The sequence below is a fragment of the Melitaea cinxia genome, chromosome 4 (assembly GCF_905220565.1).
Source record: "Melitaea cinxia chromosome 4, ilMelCinx1.1, whole genome shotgun sequence".
NCBI lineage: Eukaryota > Metazoa > Arthropoda > Insecta > Lepidoptera > Nymphalidae > Melitaea > Melitaea cinxia.
In genome coordinates this window covers 13228019-13247235 of record NC_059397.1, presented here as the reverse complement: position 1 = coordinate 13247235, position 19217 = coordinate 13228019, and the positions used below count along the sequence as shown (strand labels likewise).

Sequence of the window (19217 nt, the reverse complement as noted above, 5' to 3'; positions counted from 1 at the left end):
AAATTATATATGTCATAAGCTACTCATTTGCATTTACATAAATTGCTAAACAAATATAATTCTAAATAATAAATCATTAAAAAATTAATGACGTAAGCTTAGTCACTACAACATGCTCTCAGCGACTAAATAAAATTGCATTAAATTAATTTACCTGTTCGATTCAATCCCTGCTCCTGACAGCCTTTGTACCGTCCCAGGACGAACTTCATTACTAAATATGAAACCTATCCAGATGAGAGGAAAGAGGAGCTAAATAGGATATCATATCTATGAAATGGCAGCTTATATTAGACTGATGAAATGAGAATTTAATTTTGAATGGAAAATTGCTTGATTTTATTTGTAAAATTGATGAAAAAACTATAAAACGGGAAATTGATATTTAAAAAACATATAATGATAAAAATAAAAATCTATTAATTTTAATTTTCTCATACAGCTTATTTTTTTTTCGAAATTTACAAAAATATTTAATTATTAATCAAGGGAAAAGAATAAGCAAGAACTGAACAATATTTCGACAATCGATACGAAATTGTTTGAATCATCGTATAATATGAAAATAGAAGAAAGAAACGATACACGTAATAGCCCAACTAATTTGTCAACGATATAATAGCTTTTTATAACAAGAATTTCCCCATCTTTGTCCACAGCAAAATATTGTCAAACTAAGGCAATAACGAGAACCGTTAGTTCCCAGGATGGCGAACTTTCACGAACTATTTTTGTCCGTCATAATAGCCAAAGTTTGGCCCGGGCAATCTGTTCGCTATTTCAATGAGACAGTCTTTATTCTCATCGTTATATGTTACAACGTAATAAAAAGAAACCTTCATACAAAAGTACACTGAATATTATACTAACAATATAAACTGTAATGTAACAGAAAATTTGATTAAATTTCTGAGTTAAAGCAATATTCGCTTATTGGAATTGTTACAGATGTTTCTGCGATTTTTATTTAAAACTTGCTATAGCACTTATAATGAATAACGATTCTCTATTCATGAATGATTTTTGAACATTCAGGTTTTCAAATCATTTTGCACAAAACTCGTTACAATGTCTGTAATTTCTGAACTATTGAACCATAAACCTTAAAACTATTTACGAAAAATCTATAAAAATGTCCTCTTTCTAAAAAAAATTACATACTAATTTATGAATCACAAATAAATTTGTATTACATTTTTTTTTTTAGTTTTACTGTACACGCTACCGTGTACCGGATTTCATTGCTGCATCTTACTTACCATTTATATTAAATCTTTACCAGGCTTAATCTATCCTATTATGAAAAAAAAGAACGCAATAAAGTAAGAGAAAAAGTTCTATCTTTCCATACACGTAAATAAAAAGATCAAGTACACTGTAATTGATTGTTATTTTATTTGATCCCATCATTGGTCGAGCCCAAGATTTGAAGAGCCAACCACTTCCTTTCGGACAATTGAACTTATCGGTTTCTATAAAAATTGTATGTCGTTCCGCAGCCAACGATTTAAGAAATCGTTCTATTATTGTAAGAATCGTAAAAGCGTATTACATTTTTCAAATTGTCGACTTATGATAACAATGATAGTTTTGTACAGTAGTTACTTTTAAATTAAGAAGTCAAATATTTTCGGTTTCATCGTTTTTTGTCTCTAATATGCGAAAATTAATACAAAATATTACTACATTGACCTTACTAAAAGATAACTTTGCATTGGTAAAAGTAATGTAATTGACACACACAAAATTATATACAAAGCAAAGCTTATCTTATATTAAGAACAGAGTATCAATAAATAGTGAACTTTTCCGGATTATCCAACAGAAAGAAGCAAGAAAAAATATTGAGAAATATCAAGCTGATGACTATTATTTTACATATCGCAAGTTATTCAAAAGACAATGAAGTAATGAATGACAATGAACAAATGAAGCAAATTCCATTATACAAAAACCTGTATTCGAACACAAAGAAAAATTTACGCAAAAACTTGTAAAATAATCATTTAGTCGTCAAATACATACTTCACAATAAAGGGTCAACAAAAAGTCATACGGACCGTGACACCACGGCTTCACAAAAAACGAGGTCTAATTTATAACACCCAAAACCTTCCTGACCCGTGTCACTCTATTCAAACTATAAATGATCGTTGTCGGTGTCGCAGCTGCCCAATCTGGTATATTAGCTTTGTGATTGATATATAATAATGATAAAGTTTAATGAAACCATAATGTTTTCTACTCTTCTTAAGAAAAGAAAAGTTAAAATGTATATTTAGTTAAAGTGTACTTACAGAGTACGATTGAACTCAACCATGTCGCTCCTAAAGATTGTCTGTCCGTATAAGAAAGCTGAAACAATTATTGTTATAATTTTTGTGGTATGTTGTTGTTCTGGCGCCACGTAAGCAAAATCAACTAGATGGAATATAATGCAGAATTTAAGTCGTGTTTCTTGAGGTTTAACTTCAAATCTGACGTAGGTTACTACTTTTTAATTTAGAAGTTAACAATCGTAGTTAAAATAGAATGTAGTTAACGCAAATGCAAATATATACTACAAGTACAATAAACTGTTTCATATAAATTCCTATATTTTTTTTTCTGATTGTTTTATTACAACAATAAGAAAAAAAACAAAGGCGTTGCGTGAACGCCAGAGCGATTAGGTCTTGTTTTTAAAGCTGACTCAGAACTGTGTCTCTGTTTATTTATAAAATTTATGATACATTATTATTATTATTATTATTATTTTCGGTATTTTTTTTCTCAGCCTTTGGCTGGTTTTTCTGCATTTACGGGTCAAAACCAAGTAAATGCAGCGTGTGGTGTGTTAAAATTATGTGTTGTGTGGGATTTCGTGTTCGTCAATTTGCAAGAACTTTCTTACGATTCGGCATGTATTTAAAATGGCGGCTTTTTGTAAGGTGATATAAAGAGTTTCGTTTAATTCTAGTAGTTTAAGACTATGTAACAGATGGTTTGGGATAACACCTGTCGTGGAAAGAGCTATTGGGATTATGTATACTTTATTTTGGTTCCAAATTCTAGCTACTTCTTCCTTTAGTTCAGTATATTTGTTGATTTTTTCAGAAATTGTTTTTTGTAGGTTATGAGTGTTGGGAACAGCAATATCTATCAGATAGGTTATTTTATTTAATTTATCTTGGAGCGTTATATCCGGTCTATTGTAGTGGATGGTTCTGTCTGTAAGTATTGCGCGATCAAAATAGAGCTTATGTGTGTCGTTTTCTAAGACTGTTTGTGGCTTATATTTGTAATAAGGTGTGTTTGTGTTATGTATGAGTTTGTGTTTTAGTGCTAACTTTTGGTGAATTATGTTGACTACTTGGTTATGTCTATGTGTGTAATCTGTTTGTGTAAGTGTTGTACATGCCCCGGTAATGTGTTGGATGGTCTCTGGTTGAACGTGGCATTTGCGGCATTTATCGTTTGGTATTGAGGCGTCTTTGATTATGAATTTTCTGTAGTTTTTAGTGTTGACTATTTGATCCTGTATCGCTATTATAAATCCTTCGGTCTCTGGAAATAGGTTTCCTATTTTAAGCCATTTGTTTGAGGCTGCGGTGTTTATGTGGGGTTGTTCTAGATCGTGAGGATGGCGGCCGTGTAATACTTTTCGTTTCCAGCTATCTAGTTTTTGTGTTTGAAGATCGTTACTTTCGGTATTTAGAGAGCTTATGTCTTCGTGTAAGTTTAGTGGAGTATAGTTAAAATCATTTTGAACTATGGCATTATGTATTTCGCTAGTCTGTGATTTTAAGAGAAAAAAAGCTTTTAAATTGCCGACTTGTTTTTGACAGAGATGATTCAAATCAATAAGGCCCCTTCCTCCATATTCTCTTTTGATAGTAAGTCTTTCTATTGCAGATTTTGGGTGTAGATTATTGTGTTTAGTGAGTGTGGTGCGTATCGTGCGCTCTATTTGTTCTATGTCTGTTTTTGTCCATTTTATTATACCAAATGAGTATGTAAGAATTGGGATAGCGTATGTATTTATAGACTTAATTAGATGTTTGCCTGTTAGTTTAGTTTTACAAAGAGCATTAACTCGTTTTTTAAATTCTATTGTTAAAGTGTTTTTGATTTCTGTGTGATCTAATCCTTTAAGTTGTTTATATCCTAAGTATTTATACAAATCGGTGGGTTCCATGGCTGTAATTATATCGGTATCATTAACTACATAATGGCCTGGCCGTATCTTGCCTCGTTTAATGTGAAGTGTTCTACATTTATCCAAACCAAATTCCATATTAATATCTTTGCTAAATTGTGCTGTAGTATCTATTAATTTTTGCATTTCCATTTCTGTTTTTCCATATAACTTAATATCATCCATATATATGAGATGAGAGACTATTGTATCTTGTTTATCGTATTTGAGGCAATATCCGGCCCGACAACCACGCAGCAAATATGACAGGGGGTTTAAGGCTAGGCAAAACCACAGAGGACTCAAGGAATCGCCTTGATAGATCCCCTTTCTAATGATTATTTCTCTAGTTGTGATGTTAGTTCGATTCGCGGTCAGGTAAAGTGTGGTTTTCCATCTGGACATAATATCACGTAAAAAGTTTATTATTTTCGGGTTTATTTTGTATATTTGTAATATTTTAATTAGCCAAGAATGTGGGATACTGTCAAAAGCTTTTTTATAATCTATATATGTGCAATGTAGGTTTCTATTTTTTGAAGTCGCATGTTTGTGAATAGTAGAATCAATTATTAGCTGTTCCTTACATCCCATGTGGCCTCGCCTGCATCCTTTTTGTTCTTCCGCTATTATATTATATTGTTCAACATGTTTATTGATTTTTGTTGTTATTGCTGATGTTAAGATTTTGTATATAGTTGGTAGGCATGTAATAGGTCGGTATTGTGAAGGTTGTGGAGAAATCTGTGATTTAGGCAGCATATAGGTTATTCCAGTGGCAATGAAATCTGGAATTTTTTGTTTACCAATAATGATATCTGTAAAATTTTTAGCAATGATCTTATGTAAAGAAAATAATTTTTTGAACCAAAAGTTATGAATTTTATCTATTCCTGGTGATTTCCAGTTATGCAATCTAGCTGTAATGTTATTTATTTCTGTCTCAGTTATTTCTGTGAATTCCATTTCTTCAATCGAATTCCATTTATTTTCTTCTTCGGTTATCCAATCGGCTTTATCATTGTGATGTACTTGTTGTTCCCAGATGCCTGACCAAAAAGTTTCCAGTTGTATTTGTGTGGGCATAATAGGACTGTTTACTGTATCTGTGTCTATTTTTGGTTTGTGTAAGTTTCTGTAGAAAGTTTTTTCATTTGTGCTAAACATTGTGTTATCGTTTTTCCTTTGCTGTGCCTTTTTGTATCTTTTAAGTCTATGAACTTTTAGTGCTAACTTTTGTTTTAAAGTGTCTAAGAACTCTTCCGGTTTTGTATTCCTATTTTCGTGTTTAGTGTGTGTGTTTCTTGTTTCAAATATTCTTTTGACATGCTTAATGATTTTACGGGATCTATTGTTATTTATGTACTGTGTGACTCGCCCACAGTCTGCTCTGAGTTTTTCTATGTCATTTTCTAATCTTATTTGCCATGGTGGTTTATTACAGTCTTTGGGCCTTGTGCTTCTAATATTTTCTGTGACCTTATAGTTAAGTTCTTCGGAGATAACTAAGGCTACGCAATACACTATTGTATGTATGTCGGTTAGTTTTGTGTCGTCGGAAATAAATTGGAACAGAATATCTTGATTAAACATATTGACTAGCTGAAATAGGTGAGAACTGTATCTAAGTTTAGGTAATTTTGGTCGGACTCGTGGGTCCATTCCTGAATATTGTGTTAGTGCTGTCCTGAATTTGTCACAGATTTCTTCTATTTGAGTGTTCGTTCCTAGGTTATGGTCTAATACCGTATCAATGTCGTTATCCATCATTATAGTAACAAATTCAGTCTGTGTTGACATGTGGGATGTCTGAGTGTTATTAGAAAATGTGCATGTTGACTGAGTATTATATGTGAACATGTTTGATGGCGAAGTGTGCCTTGTGTTGGGTTTTGGGTGAGTAGAAGAACATTGAATATCATCGTTTGTTGATACATTACTATTAATATAGATTTGATTTTCATTTTCTGTTTCTAGTTGTGACTTTATTTCTTCTTTAATTATATTTAAAGTTTCCTGATTTAAAAGGTTGTTTTTTACTATTGCTCTTCTTTGATCTGCGATTCTCTGTTCTGTGACGTTTAATTCCGGATATTTTCGTAAAAAAAGTTCGTGCAATTGTTTTCTGTAGGTGGTTAGGTCGGTCTCTAATTTAGTGATGTAGTAGTAGGTGCGCATGATAAATAGGTTTACTTCTTTACTCCATTTCATGCGCACTCTCGGTTTACCGGCTTTGGTGGACGTGGGTAAAAAGGCACTTGCCTCCCGCGCAACATCCAAGGTCGGTGTGGGTGAATCTCTGTTTGAAAGGGGTGAGGAGGGAATTGATGGTGTATATGAGATGGTACTTGGACTATAGGGTTCTGTTGAAGTTGTCCTGTCAGTCAGTCTGTCAGCATCGGCTGTAGCATTTTCGGATGACCCGGTGGGAGCCCGCCTGTTCAGCTCCTCACCGCTGGCGGTTCGCATGCTGAAACACCCAGCGCCAGCTCCAGGTGTGCCCCGGCGATTGCCCCCGGGAAGCGGCCCTTTACGTTTCTTCATTGATCGTGTCTCCATATTGAACGGGTTGTCGGGACCGTTGGTTGGAAAGGTGTGTCTAGGTGTTGGTGTCTTTGTATGGTATTTGTGCCTGCTACTTCAACGAGGTAGGGTATGGTCAAGATGTTAATGACAATTTGTTCAAGCCTTCCTTAAGCCCCCCCACCACGGCAAGGTGGTCCCTTGGGGGGGTTATTATTATTATTATTATTATTATTATTTTGTAGATATAAGATTAGATTATTTATTTTGTAGCTTCTATTTTATGATGTACTACTAACCGACCCGTATCCACTTCGTTTGACGTTAATTATTTTTGTGATGCAAATATTTAGTAAAGTTTTCGTCTTGCTCGCACATCTCCGACTTAATTCACATATATACCATTATTTTTCACTGTTTTTTTTTTGTTTCATAACAATAAAATATAGCCTATATCACTCCTGAATAATGTAGCTTTCTTTTAGTGAAAGAATTTTAATGATCGGATCAGTATTTGTGGAGATTACCCCCTACATACAAACAAAGTTATAAGCTTTACCTCTTTATAATATTAGTATAGATGTAATACAAACTAAGCTCCGCGTTTTCACAACGACTTCGAAACACGTCTACGCGTACTTTATGAGTAAAAACAACAGTAATAAGAAGCGTAAAAAGCCAATAAAACTTGTCAACTTTATTATGATTTTATAAACGAAATGACGTTAAGAAAATTTCTGTATTATCTTTCGACGCAAGTAGATATACAAGTTTCGTTATAATTACTATTTTACATTTAGACATTCACATTAGAGATACATAATGTTAGTTGCGTTTTAACACTTCGTGTGTAGTAAATTTCCATGCTGGCATGGATAAGGTTTATAAATAATGCTCTACTCCTATGAATTAAAATAAAATAATATACACTATAACCTTTATCGATTAACAAATTATATAGCTTTTATATTCATTAATGAGACGAAGCTCTAAATATATTAGAGAATTCAAACCGAAAAAAGGAAACAAAAATTGAGCCAAACTTTACTTTTACTATATTATTAAAATATTACAAAGCACAATTCGACGAGTAGTTACGATAGTAACTAACGAACAAACTATCAAACTTCCGTGGAACAAGTCCAGTAAAATGTTAAACGATGCTCAAAATCCATGGACGTATTCGGGATTACAGTAAGAGGTTTAAAGAGGCCGGTAAAATGGAAAAGTTAATTTTAATGCTCTCGGCCTTTATCTCGTTAGAACTCTACTTGATGAGAAGTTTGCAAAGGATTTAACGAAATGATTTTAAGGTTAGTGTAGACGTATCATGTTATCTCTGATTTTGTGAACTATATGATCACTGTTTGCTTATTTTGTGAAGAAACTTCATTAAATATTTCGGTTACTTTTATGTAATTTATCAAATAAAATTCATTATAATAATTGTTTTCCAATCTAAAAATTATATACTAAAACAGTAGCCCTCTATATATACAGTGTTTATACACAGACGTATACCTACGCAAAGGAAGCTTATTAAAAGGTTTTAGACTGACCCTTTAGGTACGGAATTTAAAAAATGTTTAAGATTCTATAGGGTTTTATGTAAAGGAACCATATAAAAATTAATATAATTTATTTTCCTTCGCAAGCACTCAAGAACGGAATGCTAATCCGGTCGCTATTATTTTCTCATTGTGAGGCGTTTTTACTTATACCCTCGTATATCGAAAGATAATTAAAATGCTTGCGATACCAGACGGGCGTCAGCGATGCAAAAAAGTCCTCATTCTGTTTGTGTTTTTTTAGCTAGCCTTCGTTTCTTGCATCGGCTTTCAATTAGATTTCAAGTTTTACGAGTTGAAGCAAGAAATACCTTGAATTTATTTTAGAGTTTTTTAAACATCTACAAAAGAAAATTTTAACGAATCACTTGAAACGTGAAAATATTTTATAAAAATATTAGTTTAAGACTTAATTGGCCAGTTTATCTAAAAACACTCTACTTCTGTAATTGAATGAATTCATAGCATGTACCTATATATAATAAACAATAATATAAATATATAATAAACAATAATATAAATATATAATAATAAACAATACAAACACAAAAATATTATTAATTAATATACACACGAATACATGAATTAATTAATAAATCAATAATAAACGCTTCACACTCAACGGCCCCCAGTAGGATTTTCTTCTGTGTCGGGCGTTCGGAAACAGATATAACACAAAAACACCCAGACAACGACAAACATCTACATGGCCAATAAAAATGTCTGTCGTGATCTGAGATCGAACCCACGACCGCCAGCGCAACAGCCAGCGCTGCGCCAACGCGTCGTCACTTAATTGCGCTTTCAAGTTAAAAATACTAAAACATCCGGGACTCAAATAAGACAATTGTTAGTCTAATCAAATAGTAAACAGGGTAAAACTTGCGCGGGTAAATCTACAGGTCAAAACATTTATTTATCACACAAATGTAAAACTCATATAAAATATACATCTCTTCACCACGTTAACGCTATGCAATATGTCGTGCTGGTGTTGCCTTACTAATTTCTCTGTAGTACATAGTCATTGTATCTCTTCAATATATTTCATGTAAAAGCGCGCAGGTGTTATCATAACGTGTGGGAAATGTACACATTGGTTGGTTGTTGCACTATCCTTTAGTCTCGAAATTTGGTCAATACTGTCTTTGTTTGCGTTTCTGTAGAATCATTTTCATCAAGCTATACGTGTTAAAATAGCATTATCTATATGGACATTAATCTATCAAGTTTTTAGCAATTTTTTTTAGCATATTAATCAACATTAATGTGTAGAACACATTTTTGAAGCTTATCGGAATATAAATACCACGAATGTGTTAAAGTAGTAGTTAGTGGTAATCAAAAGATTTTATAAATTAAAGAAAGTATGAAAACATACAATTTCTGATTTAAACAATATTATCGTTATATGTTATATGTTAGTCTTTCTTATAATGACAGTATTAAAGAGTAAATATTTGTGATGGTGAATTATCACCATTTATATTCAGCAATTCATATTATTTTACTAATTTTTTTTGTACTTTTACTACTGATAGTTTAAAATATTTTTCTTAATTTAGTACATATAGTACAAACTCGGTACACAAAATATGAGAACGTTTTATACGGTGGTGTGTAGACGTTAAAATAAGTCTAAAAGCAATTGAGAAAGTTTTACCAATTTGCCTGAATAAAGAGAGTTTCAATCGAAGTTTCTGGAAAAACAAACTAAAAGAGTTACGGCGAAAACCTTGAACAAACAACGTTACTTCGGTGCAGGTATGAGATATAAACAATACTCCAAAACCCGAAGTTCGAAATAAAATTTAATTGACTATCGATTACTTTCAAGTTTTATGAATATTGTTAAACTTAGAACATGCTTGATTGTGTGTCGAAATTGAGCTTTGTTTTAGTAACTATACTACGTACTTGTACATATTCTTATATTATTAAGTCGAAGATATTTGTTTGAAAGCACTTGTCTAAGCTACTGTCTTGTCTAAAAAGTAAAACACAAAATAAGATCATGCTTACTGTGTAATAATTATCTTAATCTAAAAAAAATTGCCGAGTACCGAAATTTTAAGGATTATAACAAAAACTTAAAATTATTACCAAAAACTTAAGATAACTCAGACATCATCAACCCAAAGATTACTTAGGTCAAGCTATATAGCAGTTTGTAAGGAATGAAAATTATAATAAATGGTAATAACACAAAACAGTGAACATGTTGCTAGGACAGGATACAAACAATGGAAGTCACGAAATTAAACCTATATCTAACGCGTTTGTGATCAATCGCATTAATTAGCTTTGACAGTACACGCTCTTCTCTCGAGATGTTCCAATTAATTGTATTAATCCGTGTTACTAATTAGTCGAGTTCAAACTGAAATTCTTATAATACCTATTACCAATGGTTGTATAATAGAATATGGTTCATTTTGTGATTACACAATTACAATTCGTATGATCAATTAACTCAAGGTACCTTTATAAATGATGCCAATTATGTATTTTAATTTACCATGTGTACACTTTAAAGCAAAAGTGCAAAATGAGAATTATCTATAATGTGTATTAATCTAAAAAAAGACAAGGCGATTGTCGTGCTTACATTAACATATTATTGAAATAATAAGAAAATAATATCATAAACATCATATTATAATCTTTATCGAACTTAACTTACCTAAAATACATTCCATATATCTCTAGCATCGAAATAATCTTATACGACAACATAAATGTTTTCTGTATAGCCACAATCGCAAAATCAAGACACTAGTACACAAGCTAAAAAAATCCACCTCAAGCATGTTTTCAAGCCATAAAAATAACATTATAATGTCACAAATTGAAGAATTAAATAATGTTAGGTCATACCTACCTACAAGGTGGACAACTAACTAATATTGTTTAACATATATTATGTTTATATATTTTTTGTCACAATATAGATAATTTCAAGTACAGTAGTTACATACATTAATAAAATACCTACTTTTTACTTGTATCTACTATTATCAAAACTTAAAAGGTATATTATCTAAAATTATAACTTCTATTATAATTTTAGCTTCTTGTAACTTGACCCCCCCCCCCCCCCCCCTATGTGACCCCCCCGTGCCAAAGCTGGATCCGCTCTTGCCTACCTAAACACAAAATTATGTTATTCTTTAAAATAAGTAGGTACAGCCTATCAACTAGCCGTTCAATGTCAGAGCTGTTATAAACTGCCTTCTGAAAACATGTTTTCTCTATAAAAATAGAATAGGCGATTTTTATCTACGACCTTATTTTATTTACGTCACGATATTACACGACAAAATAACTTTATAACAAATTCTGAAATTTTATTAATATTTTACTTACTCAAAAAAGGTCAAATGTTACAGACAGTACATGTTACAGAAAACAAATTTGATATTTATTTATTTTATTGGAACCTTTTTAACCAACTTCATAAAAGGCCCCTTCTCCTCTTGTTCTCAATTCGACTGTATTTTTATTATGTATTTTACCTGATGTCTCCTTACTGGGTAGACCGATTTTGATTTTTTTTAATCGAAAGGTGGCGCTTGCCATGTAGTCGCATTTAAAATGAACCAGCCAAGTGCTTCTTCAGTTATCGCTAATAATGCCTATATACTTGACTACTTTGTCATCGACCTACGTATTACATTATAGCTCCTGACTTTTTACTGGGTGAACCGATTTTAATCATCGAAAGCTGATGCTTGCTTTGTGGTCCCATTTAAAATTTGAACGAGGTTAGATAAGAACTATTTGAGCTAGACGTAGTAACACGTATTTACTTGACGGTTTTTTTCGTCTACCTTTGTTGTATTACTTGTCAATGTAATTGAAATCGATTTTTTTTTTTCGTTTACGAGCAAACACAATTAAAAGTAAAATAGTACATAAAATATAATATGAATACTCGTACAAAATATATTTAATAAAAAATACGATGTACGTATATTATACATGATTTAATAACTCAACCACTAATATAACGTAGCTCGTAGCTACGCGTCGCCCCTCTATTTTCCGCGGCCGGCGCCATGCGACGTTCGGACGTGTTTATTTTTCATTTCCGCCCGGTCCGGCCGAACCCTACGCTCGTGGCCCTCACCGTCCTTTTACGGTGGTGCAAGTCATGAAATTTCAACAACCTACAACCTGTTACAATTCGTTTTTTTTATGCCATTAGAATGACAAACATGCGTACATTATTGATAGAAAGCAAGTAGCCTCTGAATGCCTGCCTCACTAGTTACATCACACAAAACTGTGAATCAAATCTTTCGCTACATATTTCTTGCCTTGCCTTCCTCGTGTATGTTATTTTAGTAAATTGTAATAATTATTATTTTTGTCATTGTAAGCTATTTTTATACAACTGGGGTAGCGATCAAACATACGGCCCACCTGATGCTATGCGGCTACCATAGCTTAAAGACACCTGCAACACCAGAAGCATCCCAAGCGCGTTGCCGACCCTACCCCTAACCCTCCCCACGAGCACTTTACTTAAGAGCTGTGTTACTTAGGTCTGCTCCAAAATTTTAGAAGATATTTCCGGCTGTGCTCTACCTCAATTTAAAAAGAGAGAGAAATAGACTTTCAGAACAATTTTAAAAAGAAAAGGTTCCTAGCTCTATGTTTTTAGTCAAGTTAGTTTTATACTTGACTCCTTTGTATCTTAATTTAATCATTCATGACTAAACGTAGGTAATCTTTAATGAATTTCGGAATATAAAATCCAAGTTTTATTAAATGGTAAAATCTGTCTAATATCGTGGTATGTCACATATAAGCAGAGCAGTATCCGTTAATCAACGCGCGTAAATCTGCGCCTGCAAGTTTTTCAATAATTAGCGTTGTTCGCTTTTTATCCGTTCACGACTTCGATGATGTTCATTAAAATATGCATATGACAATCACATTGTGCAACTCATCACTAATTGCTTGAATCCCCTACTAAATTATTCCTTTCCTGTTAGATAGGTTTCCTTTGATGTGGTACAGGTAAGTACAGTTACTAAAATGCTTAAAAGAGTTTTAATATAAATACAATTGTTATTTAGTTTTAATTGACTGTGTAAATATTTTGAAGAGTAGTGTAACAACAATTCACTTAGTCTTACACTTAAACCACATTACAAACGTCAAGATTGTTCAAGATGTAGTAAGTGTGAACATGAAACAAAAATAAGGCAACATCGATCATACACAGTCCTGTGTTAGACGCTCCTTAATAAATATAATTCGCTGTTGATACTCGCTCAAGTTGCGTTTAACTTACTAAAACTCTTGCTGTTACATATATTGCGATTTAATCGTGAATAACTACTTTTACTTTTGTAAATTATTACAATAAATAAGATAGGTAGGTACCTACTAATCGTTTGTTTCTAGACTACCAATATAAAAATTGTGACATAAATCTTAACAACGAAAGCCTGACTTTTTTGTCGATATTGTCCAATTACGTTTACAATCTCGACCGCACCAATCGTTTTGCTTCGTGTCTCTTGTATTCAACGTGACATGCACGCAATCGAGTGTATTCCACTAGCATGACTTACACCACTGAAAGCTTAGAAACCCAAAAATTGAATTAAAATGGTGACAAAGAAATAAATTCACCAACTAGCTGCAATACATAAAATGATAATTGACTTTTTAAAACAGTGATGATAAGGTACACCAATTAGTCATTCGGATACACCGAATGATTATTAATTTGTCAACCAGGATAAGAATATACATAAATATATAGGTATATTTATACCAAGTACTTAGAAGCGCGCGAAAACATGACATTCCCCTGTCAATCGGGCTAAATGATTTTTTTTCATGTCTGCAACACTTAACAAACGAATACCTTCCGAAATACCTTCGAATACATAATTATCTATACTGTGGCGAGGGTTTTGTTTTTTTTTTTTTTTTTAATTTGATACTCTTTTCGTGGGTTGCGCTACCATGTAAGGGGTTGTTCATCAATTGTTTTTTACCTTTACAGGAGAATGATAATAAGTTTAAAGAATAGTATTTCCCACGTTTCCCCTCTAATAGTAGGTTTTTTTTACATAAGGCTTAAATTATGATTCTTATACAAACACCTATAACACAACACACCTAAACATAAACTATAATTTAATTCAGAACCTCTTTTCAGAAACGCTTCACACTCAACGGCCCCTGTAGGTAGGATTTTCTCCTGTGTTGTCACAAACGCCCAGAGAACGACTGTCGTCTATATGGCCGATACATTAATGTTTGTCATGAGCAGTGATCGAATTCATGACCGTAAGTGCAGCAGCTAATGCTGCGCTAAAATATAAATGTTCTAAATTACAAGTTTGTGAGACTTTGTAACTTGTTTACATTTTCTTTCGAAATTACAGTTACTTAATCGTCGCCATTTATTACCCAATCAGTATAAACATGTGAGACATATTCTAAACACAAAATAACAATGCGTGTAAACCCACGTTGGAACAGTTTTAGGACAGTTATACACAATGCAGCAAAGCTAAATAAGCTTACCTGCAGTAAAAATACTCGTTCCCTGTATCTATTTAACTGGGAACAACAAGATTATCCCATCCGTAGTTGAATGTGCCGGTTCGTTTATCTCAATGTCGCAGACGGACACGGCTCGTACGTGCTTCCGTGCAAAATAAAATGCTAAAAATCCCTACATTTTAAGCAGTAAAGGTAATATATTCTATACTAACTGTGCCCGCGACTTCGCCCACGTGGAATTAAAAAAATATATTGTTGAGTTCGCAGAGTTACAAAATAAATAAATTTCTAGAATAAAAGTAGCTTAAGTTACCCCTTATTACATCAGCTATCTGCCAGTGAAGGTCCTGTTAAAATCGGTCCAGCCGTTTCAGAGATTAGCTAGAACAAACAGACAGACAGAAAAACAGACAGACAAAAATTGTAAAAAATGTTATTTTGGTATACGTACCGTGTATGCATCCAGATAAATTTAGTAAAAAGCAGTTATTTTAATATTACAAACAGACTCCAATTTTATTTATGTGTAAAGATATTCTATTAGCGAATGAATTTCTGAATGATTGAAATGTAACAATTATTTTATAATGAATAACTATTATATTAAAAAAACTTTTTGACTTTAGAAATAGATAGTTAGGTACAGTATCAGTTAATTAATAGATTTTTCCCTTTTTTATTGTAATTAATAAAGCGATAGAGTTAGTTTGTTTGTTGGTTTGCTTAGTCTTTAATTAGTTATCTACTCACATATGTAACTAGCTGTGCCCGCGACTTCGTCCGCGTGGAATTTAACAAAAAGGTACTGTTCAGCTCATAGAGTTATAAAATAAATAAATTCCTAAAATATAAGTAGCCTAAGTTACCCGTACTACATCAACTATCTGCCACTAAAAGTCCCGTCAAAATCGGTCCAGCCGTTTCAGAGATAAGCCTGAACAAACAGACAAACAAAAATTGTAAAAATGTTATTTTGGTATATGTACCATATGCATTTAGTAAATAGCGGTAATTTTAATATTACAAACAGACACTGTAAATTTATTTATTTGTATAGATTTATGTTAGAAAGTATGTTTTTCGAGAAAGGTCACGCAACTTTGTTTAGATAAACTGTCTGTTAGGTCACGCTACTCGAGGATAGAAATAGTAATAAAAGTGTACGCGGTTGTCGCTCCAAACTTTGAAGCCTCAGAGCCATAATGATCTTATAACTGTATTCTAAGGGCCAAAACAGTTTTATTTTTAACCGACTTCTAAAAAAGGAGGAGGTTCTCAATTCGACTTTTTTTTAATGTGTGTTACATCAGAACTTTTGATCGTGTCGACCGATTTCGACAATTTTTTTTTATCGAAAGGTGGTGTGTGTCAATTGGTCCCATTTAAATTTATTTGAGATCTAACAACTACTTTTCGAGTTATATCTAATAATGCGTTTTTACTTGTCGCTTTTTTCGTCGACCTCCGTTGTATTATACCACATAACTTTCTACTGGATGTACCGATTTTGATAATTATTTTTTTGTTTGAAAGGAGATATCCCAAGTTTAGTACCATGATAAGGAAACTAGGATCTGATGATGGAATCCCAGATAAATCGAGGGAAACTCTCGAAAATCCGCAATAACTTTTTACTGGGTGTACCGATTTTGATAATTCTTTTTTTGTTGGAAAGAAGATACCCTAGTTTAGTACTATGATAAGGAAACCAGGATCTGATGATGGGATCCCAGAGAAATCGAGGGAAACTCTTGAAAATCCGCAATAATTTTTTACTGGGTGTACCGATTTTAATAATTTTTAATTTAATCGAAAGCTGATGTTTGTCATGTGGTCACATATAAATTTTATTGAGATCTGATAACTACTTTTTGAGTAATCTTTGATAACGCGTAGTTACTTGACTATTTTTTCGTCGATCTACGTTGTATTACTCGTCGATGTAATTGAAGTCGGTTTTTTTTTTCGTTTGCGAGCAAACACAATTATTTCTGCCTTTAACTATATTTCTAGCTAGTTTAGCTATTTCATTTCAATTATTTAGGTATTAGTTATTAATATGCTTATGCTTAAGCTTAGATACTTAAGTTTTCTGCATCATAATTCATGTCGTTAATTTTGGCTATCGCGAGATGACCACTACTCTTATCACACGCCGGATTTATGGCACTGGTGATGTTGGGTCGGATTTGCTCCCTGGCCGTAGTTTGGAGACCCCTGCTATAGATTATACAAAAGACAAAAAGTTTTCTTTTTTGGGGGTTTTGACCGTGATAGATTATAAGTCTTATCTTAAAAACGCTTTTGATTTACGATGCTTTTTACAACATCAAGTAACTTAAAGACTGCTAAACATTGTCACATAAATCTTAATGCAGTTAAAACGACTACCTAATTTTGTCATAATAGTAAATTAGTGCCCAGCGCACCCTCGAGGTGTGCCCGAGATGGGCGGCGCTACGTCGCGATCTGACGACAGTCCTCGGAGGGGACTTGTCACTGCCGAGCGTTATCACCGCGATGCTCGGCGACGACGAGTCCTGGAAGGCGAAGGTCTCCTTCTGCGAGACAGTAATGTCCCAGAAGGAGAACGACGAGCGGATGAGAGAGGGGGCCGCCGACGAGGCCTCCGTCCGCAGGCGACGAACGGAGGTGCGTAGGAGGCGCTACTTAATGCGTTTCCAGTAACGCCCCTGTGCCCGTGTCGGGCCGGGATGGGAACCCGGTCCTGCTAGACATGGCGTCGTCGGGATTGTTCAAAGGTAAGCCGGACAGTCCCATGGAGGAGAAGTCTGGTCTTTTCGCCGAGGCCAGCCTGTCGCTGGAGGGATCCTGTTGCCTGCAGATCCGGAACCCTCCAATTAAAGCGGCTGAAGGCTCCCGCAGGGGTTTTGGTCGGTAGTGCACCCCCAAGTGCTAAGCCGACATACGGTCTAGGAATGCCTACCCGGGCATCCTGGATATCACCCGTAAATGGGTTACCCTGCAATATCAAAAAAAAAAAAAAATATAGTAAATTAGTAATCAGAAACGACTACGCCGGTTTAGCTGTGAGAGACGGATATCCGACTTCGAACGGATAGTGGCTACCTATAATATGATTTTAGCAACATCAAGTGACGCGGCGCGGAATAGGTTGTGTGGTATATATATATATATATACCACACAATATATATATATATATATATATATATATATATTTTATTTTTAAGATTACCTATTTCAAAAAGACAAATTCAGTTGGGTATATTGCTTTATAAGATGTAGGTAGTGATTTATACATTTTTTTACTTCTATTCTTTTGCTGCTTTATTATTTAGGCATTCATATTGTTGTTAAATATTTTTGATAATCGGAACATTTCCTTGATAATCTTATTTCAGAATTGACGAAAACACAGACGTGTTACCTATCATCATCATCCTATTGCAGTCCACTGCTGGTCATAGGCCTCCAAAAGTTCGCGCCAAAAATGGCGTGAACTTATGTGTGTTGCCCATAGTTACCACGCTCGGCAGGCGGGTTGGTGACCGACGTCTTTTCACTTATAATATTAAATCTTATTAACCCTCCAAATCTGACCGGTGATTCAGTAAATTTAAGGCTACAAATAAACTAATATTTTTAGGTCTTTTTACAACTTAATCCAACTAAATCGTTATGGTATACCTACAATAAAAATAAAGCCATTTCTTCGCAGACATTTTGCCCGTTGGCTTATTACATTAGTCTAAGATTTCGAAAAAAAACCTCAATAATAATGTCGAATGTAAGGAGCTACGACATATTGGCTACGTCTACATAATTACAATATTTTTATGCTCTAAAGGTGAACAATAAGCTTATGATCCGCCTTATTGTAAGCTGATACCTGTGGATACAAACAACATCATGACCCCTTTCAGGAGCTCTGGCTAACTTTCTCAGCACAGAAACACAAAAACTTGAAAGCAGTATTATAAGCCCTAATCTTCATTCAGATTAATTACAGAACCAAATTATCACACTATGGTCATAAAAAAGCTAAAACAAAACAGGTCTTCTTTCCAACTCTCTCTTGATACGTAATCATTGTACATCACTTTTTGTTTTTAATAACACGAGACTACCATTAACAATTTTGCAAAATTTCTTCAATATGTTTTTTTATACATAGCAAGAGAGCAGTCGCTACCTGATGTTAAAAGGTTACTTCCACTCGAGGAGATCTGCTACGCTACATTAAAGGAGTTGCGTGTCTTGCTTGTTAGCTAAGAAAAAAAAACATTGGAATTTTTTTAAGTTTTAATTATATAAGAAAAAGCCTTACAACACTAGTAATGTAACAGTTTTAGGCATAAGAAGTAGAGCGAGTACCTTTAAACATCGACAGTTCGCAAATAATAATGTTTCGATGAAAAAATATATTTTGTACAAT

The 19217-nt window shown here is 33.5% G+C and overlaps 1 protein-coding gene across 1 annotated transcript; it reads right to left on the bottom strand.

The window, feature by feature from the left end:
• Positions 1–2842: 2842 nt before the first annotated feature.
• On the bottom strand, positions 2843–6904 carry LOC123670413. Its single transcript, XM_045603909.1, has one exon. It carries the CDS (start codon positions 6734–6736, stop codon positions 2843–2845), a length of 3894 nt encoding a protein of 1297 aa, XP_045459865.1. The 5' UTR covers positions 6737–6904.
• Positions 6905–19217: the final 12313 nt, after the last annotated feature.

Excerpts from the sequence above, each read along its gene's own strand:
- LOC123670413 (XM_045603909.1), bottom strand. The coding sequence starts at position 6,736 with ATGGAGACACGATCAATGAAGAAACGTAAAGGGCCGCTTCCCGGGGGC.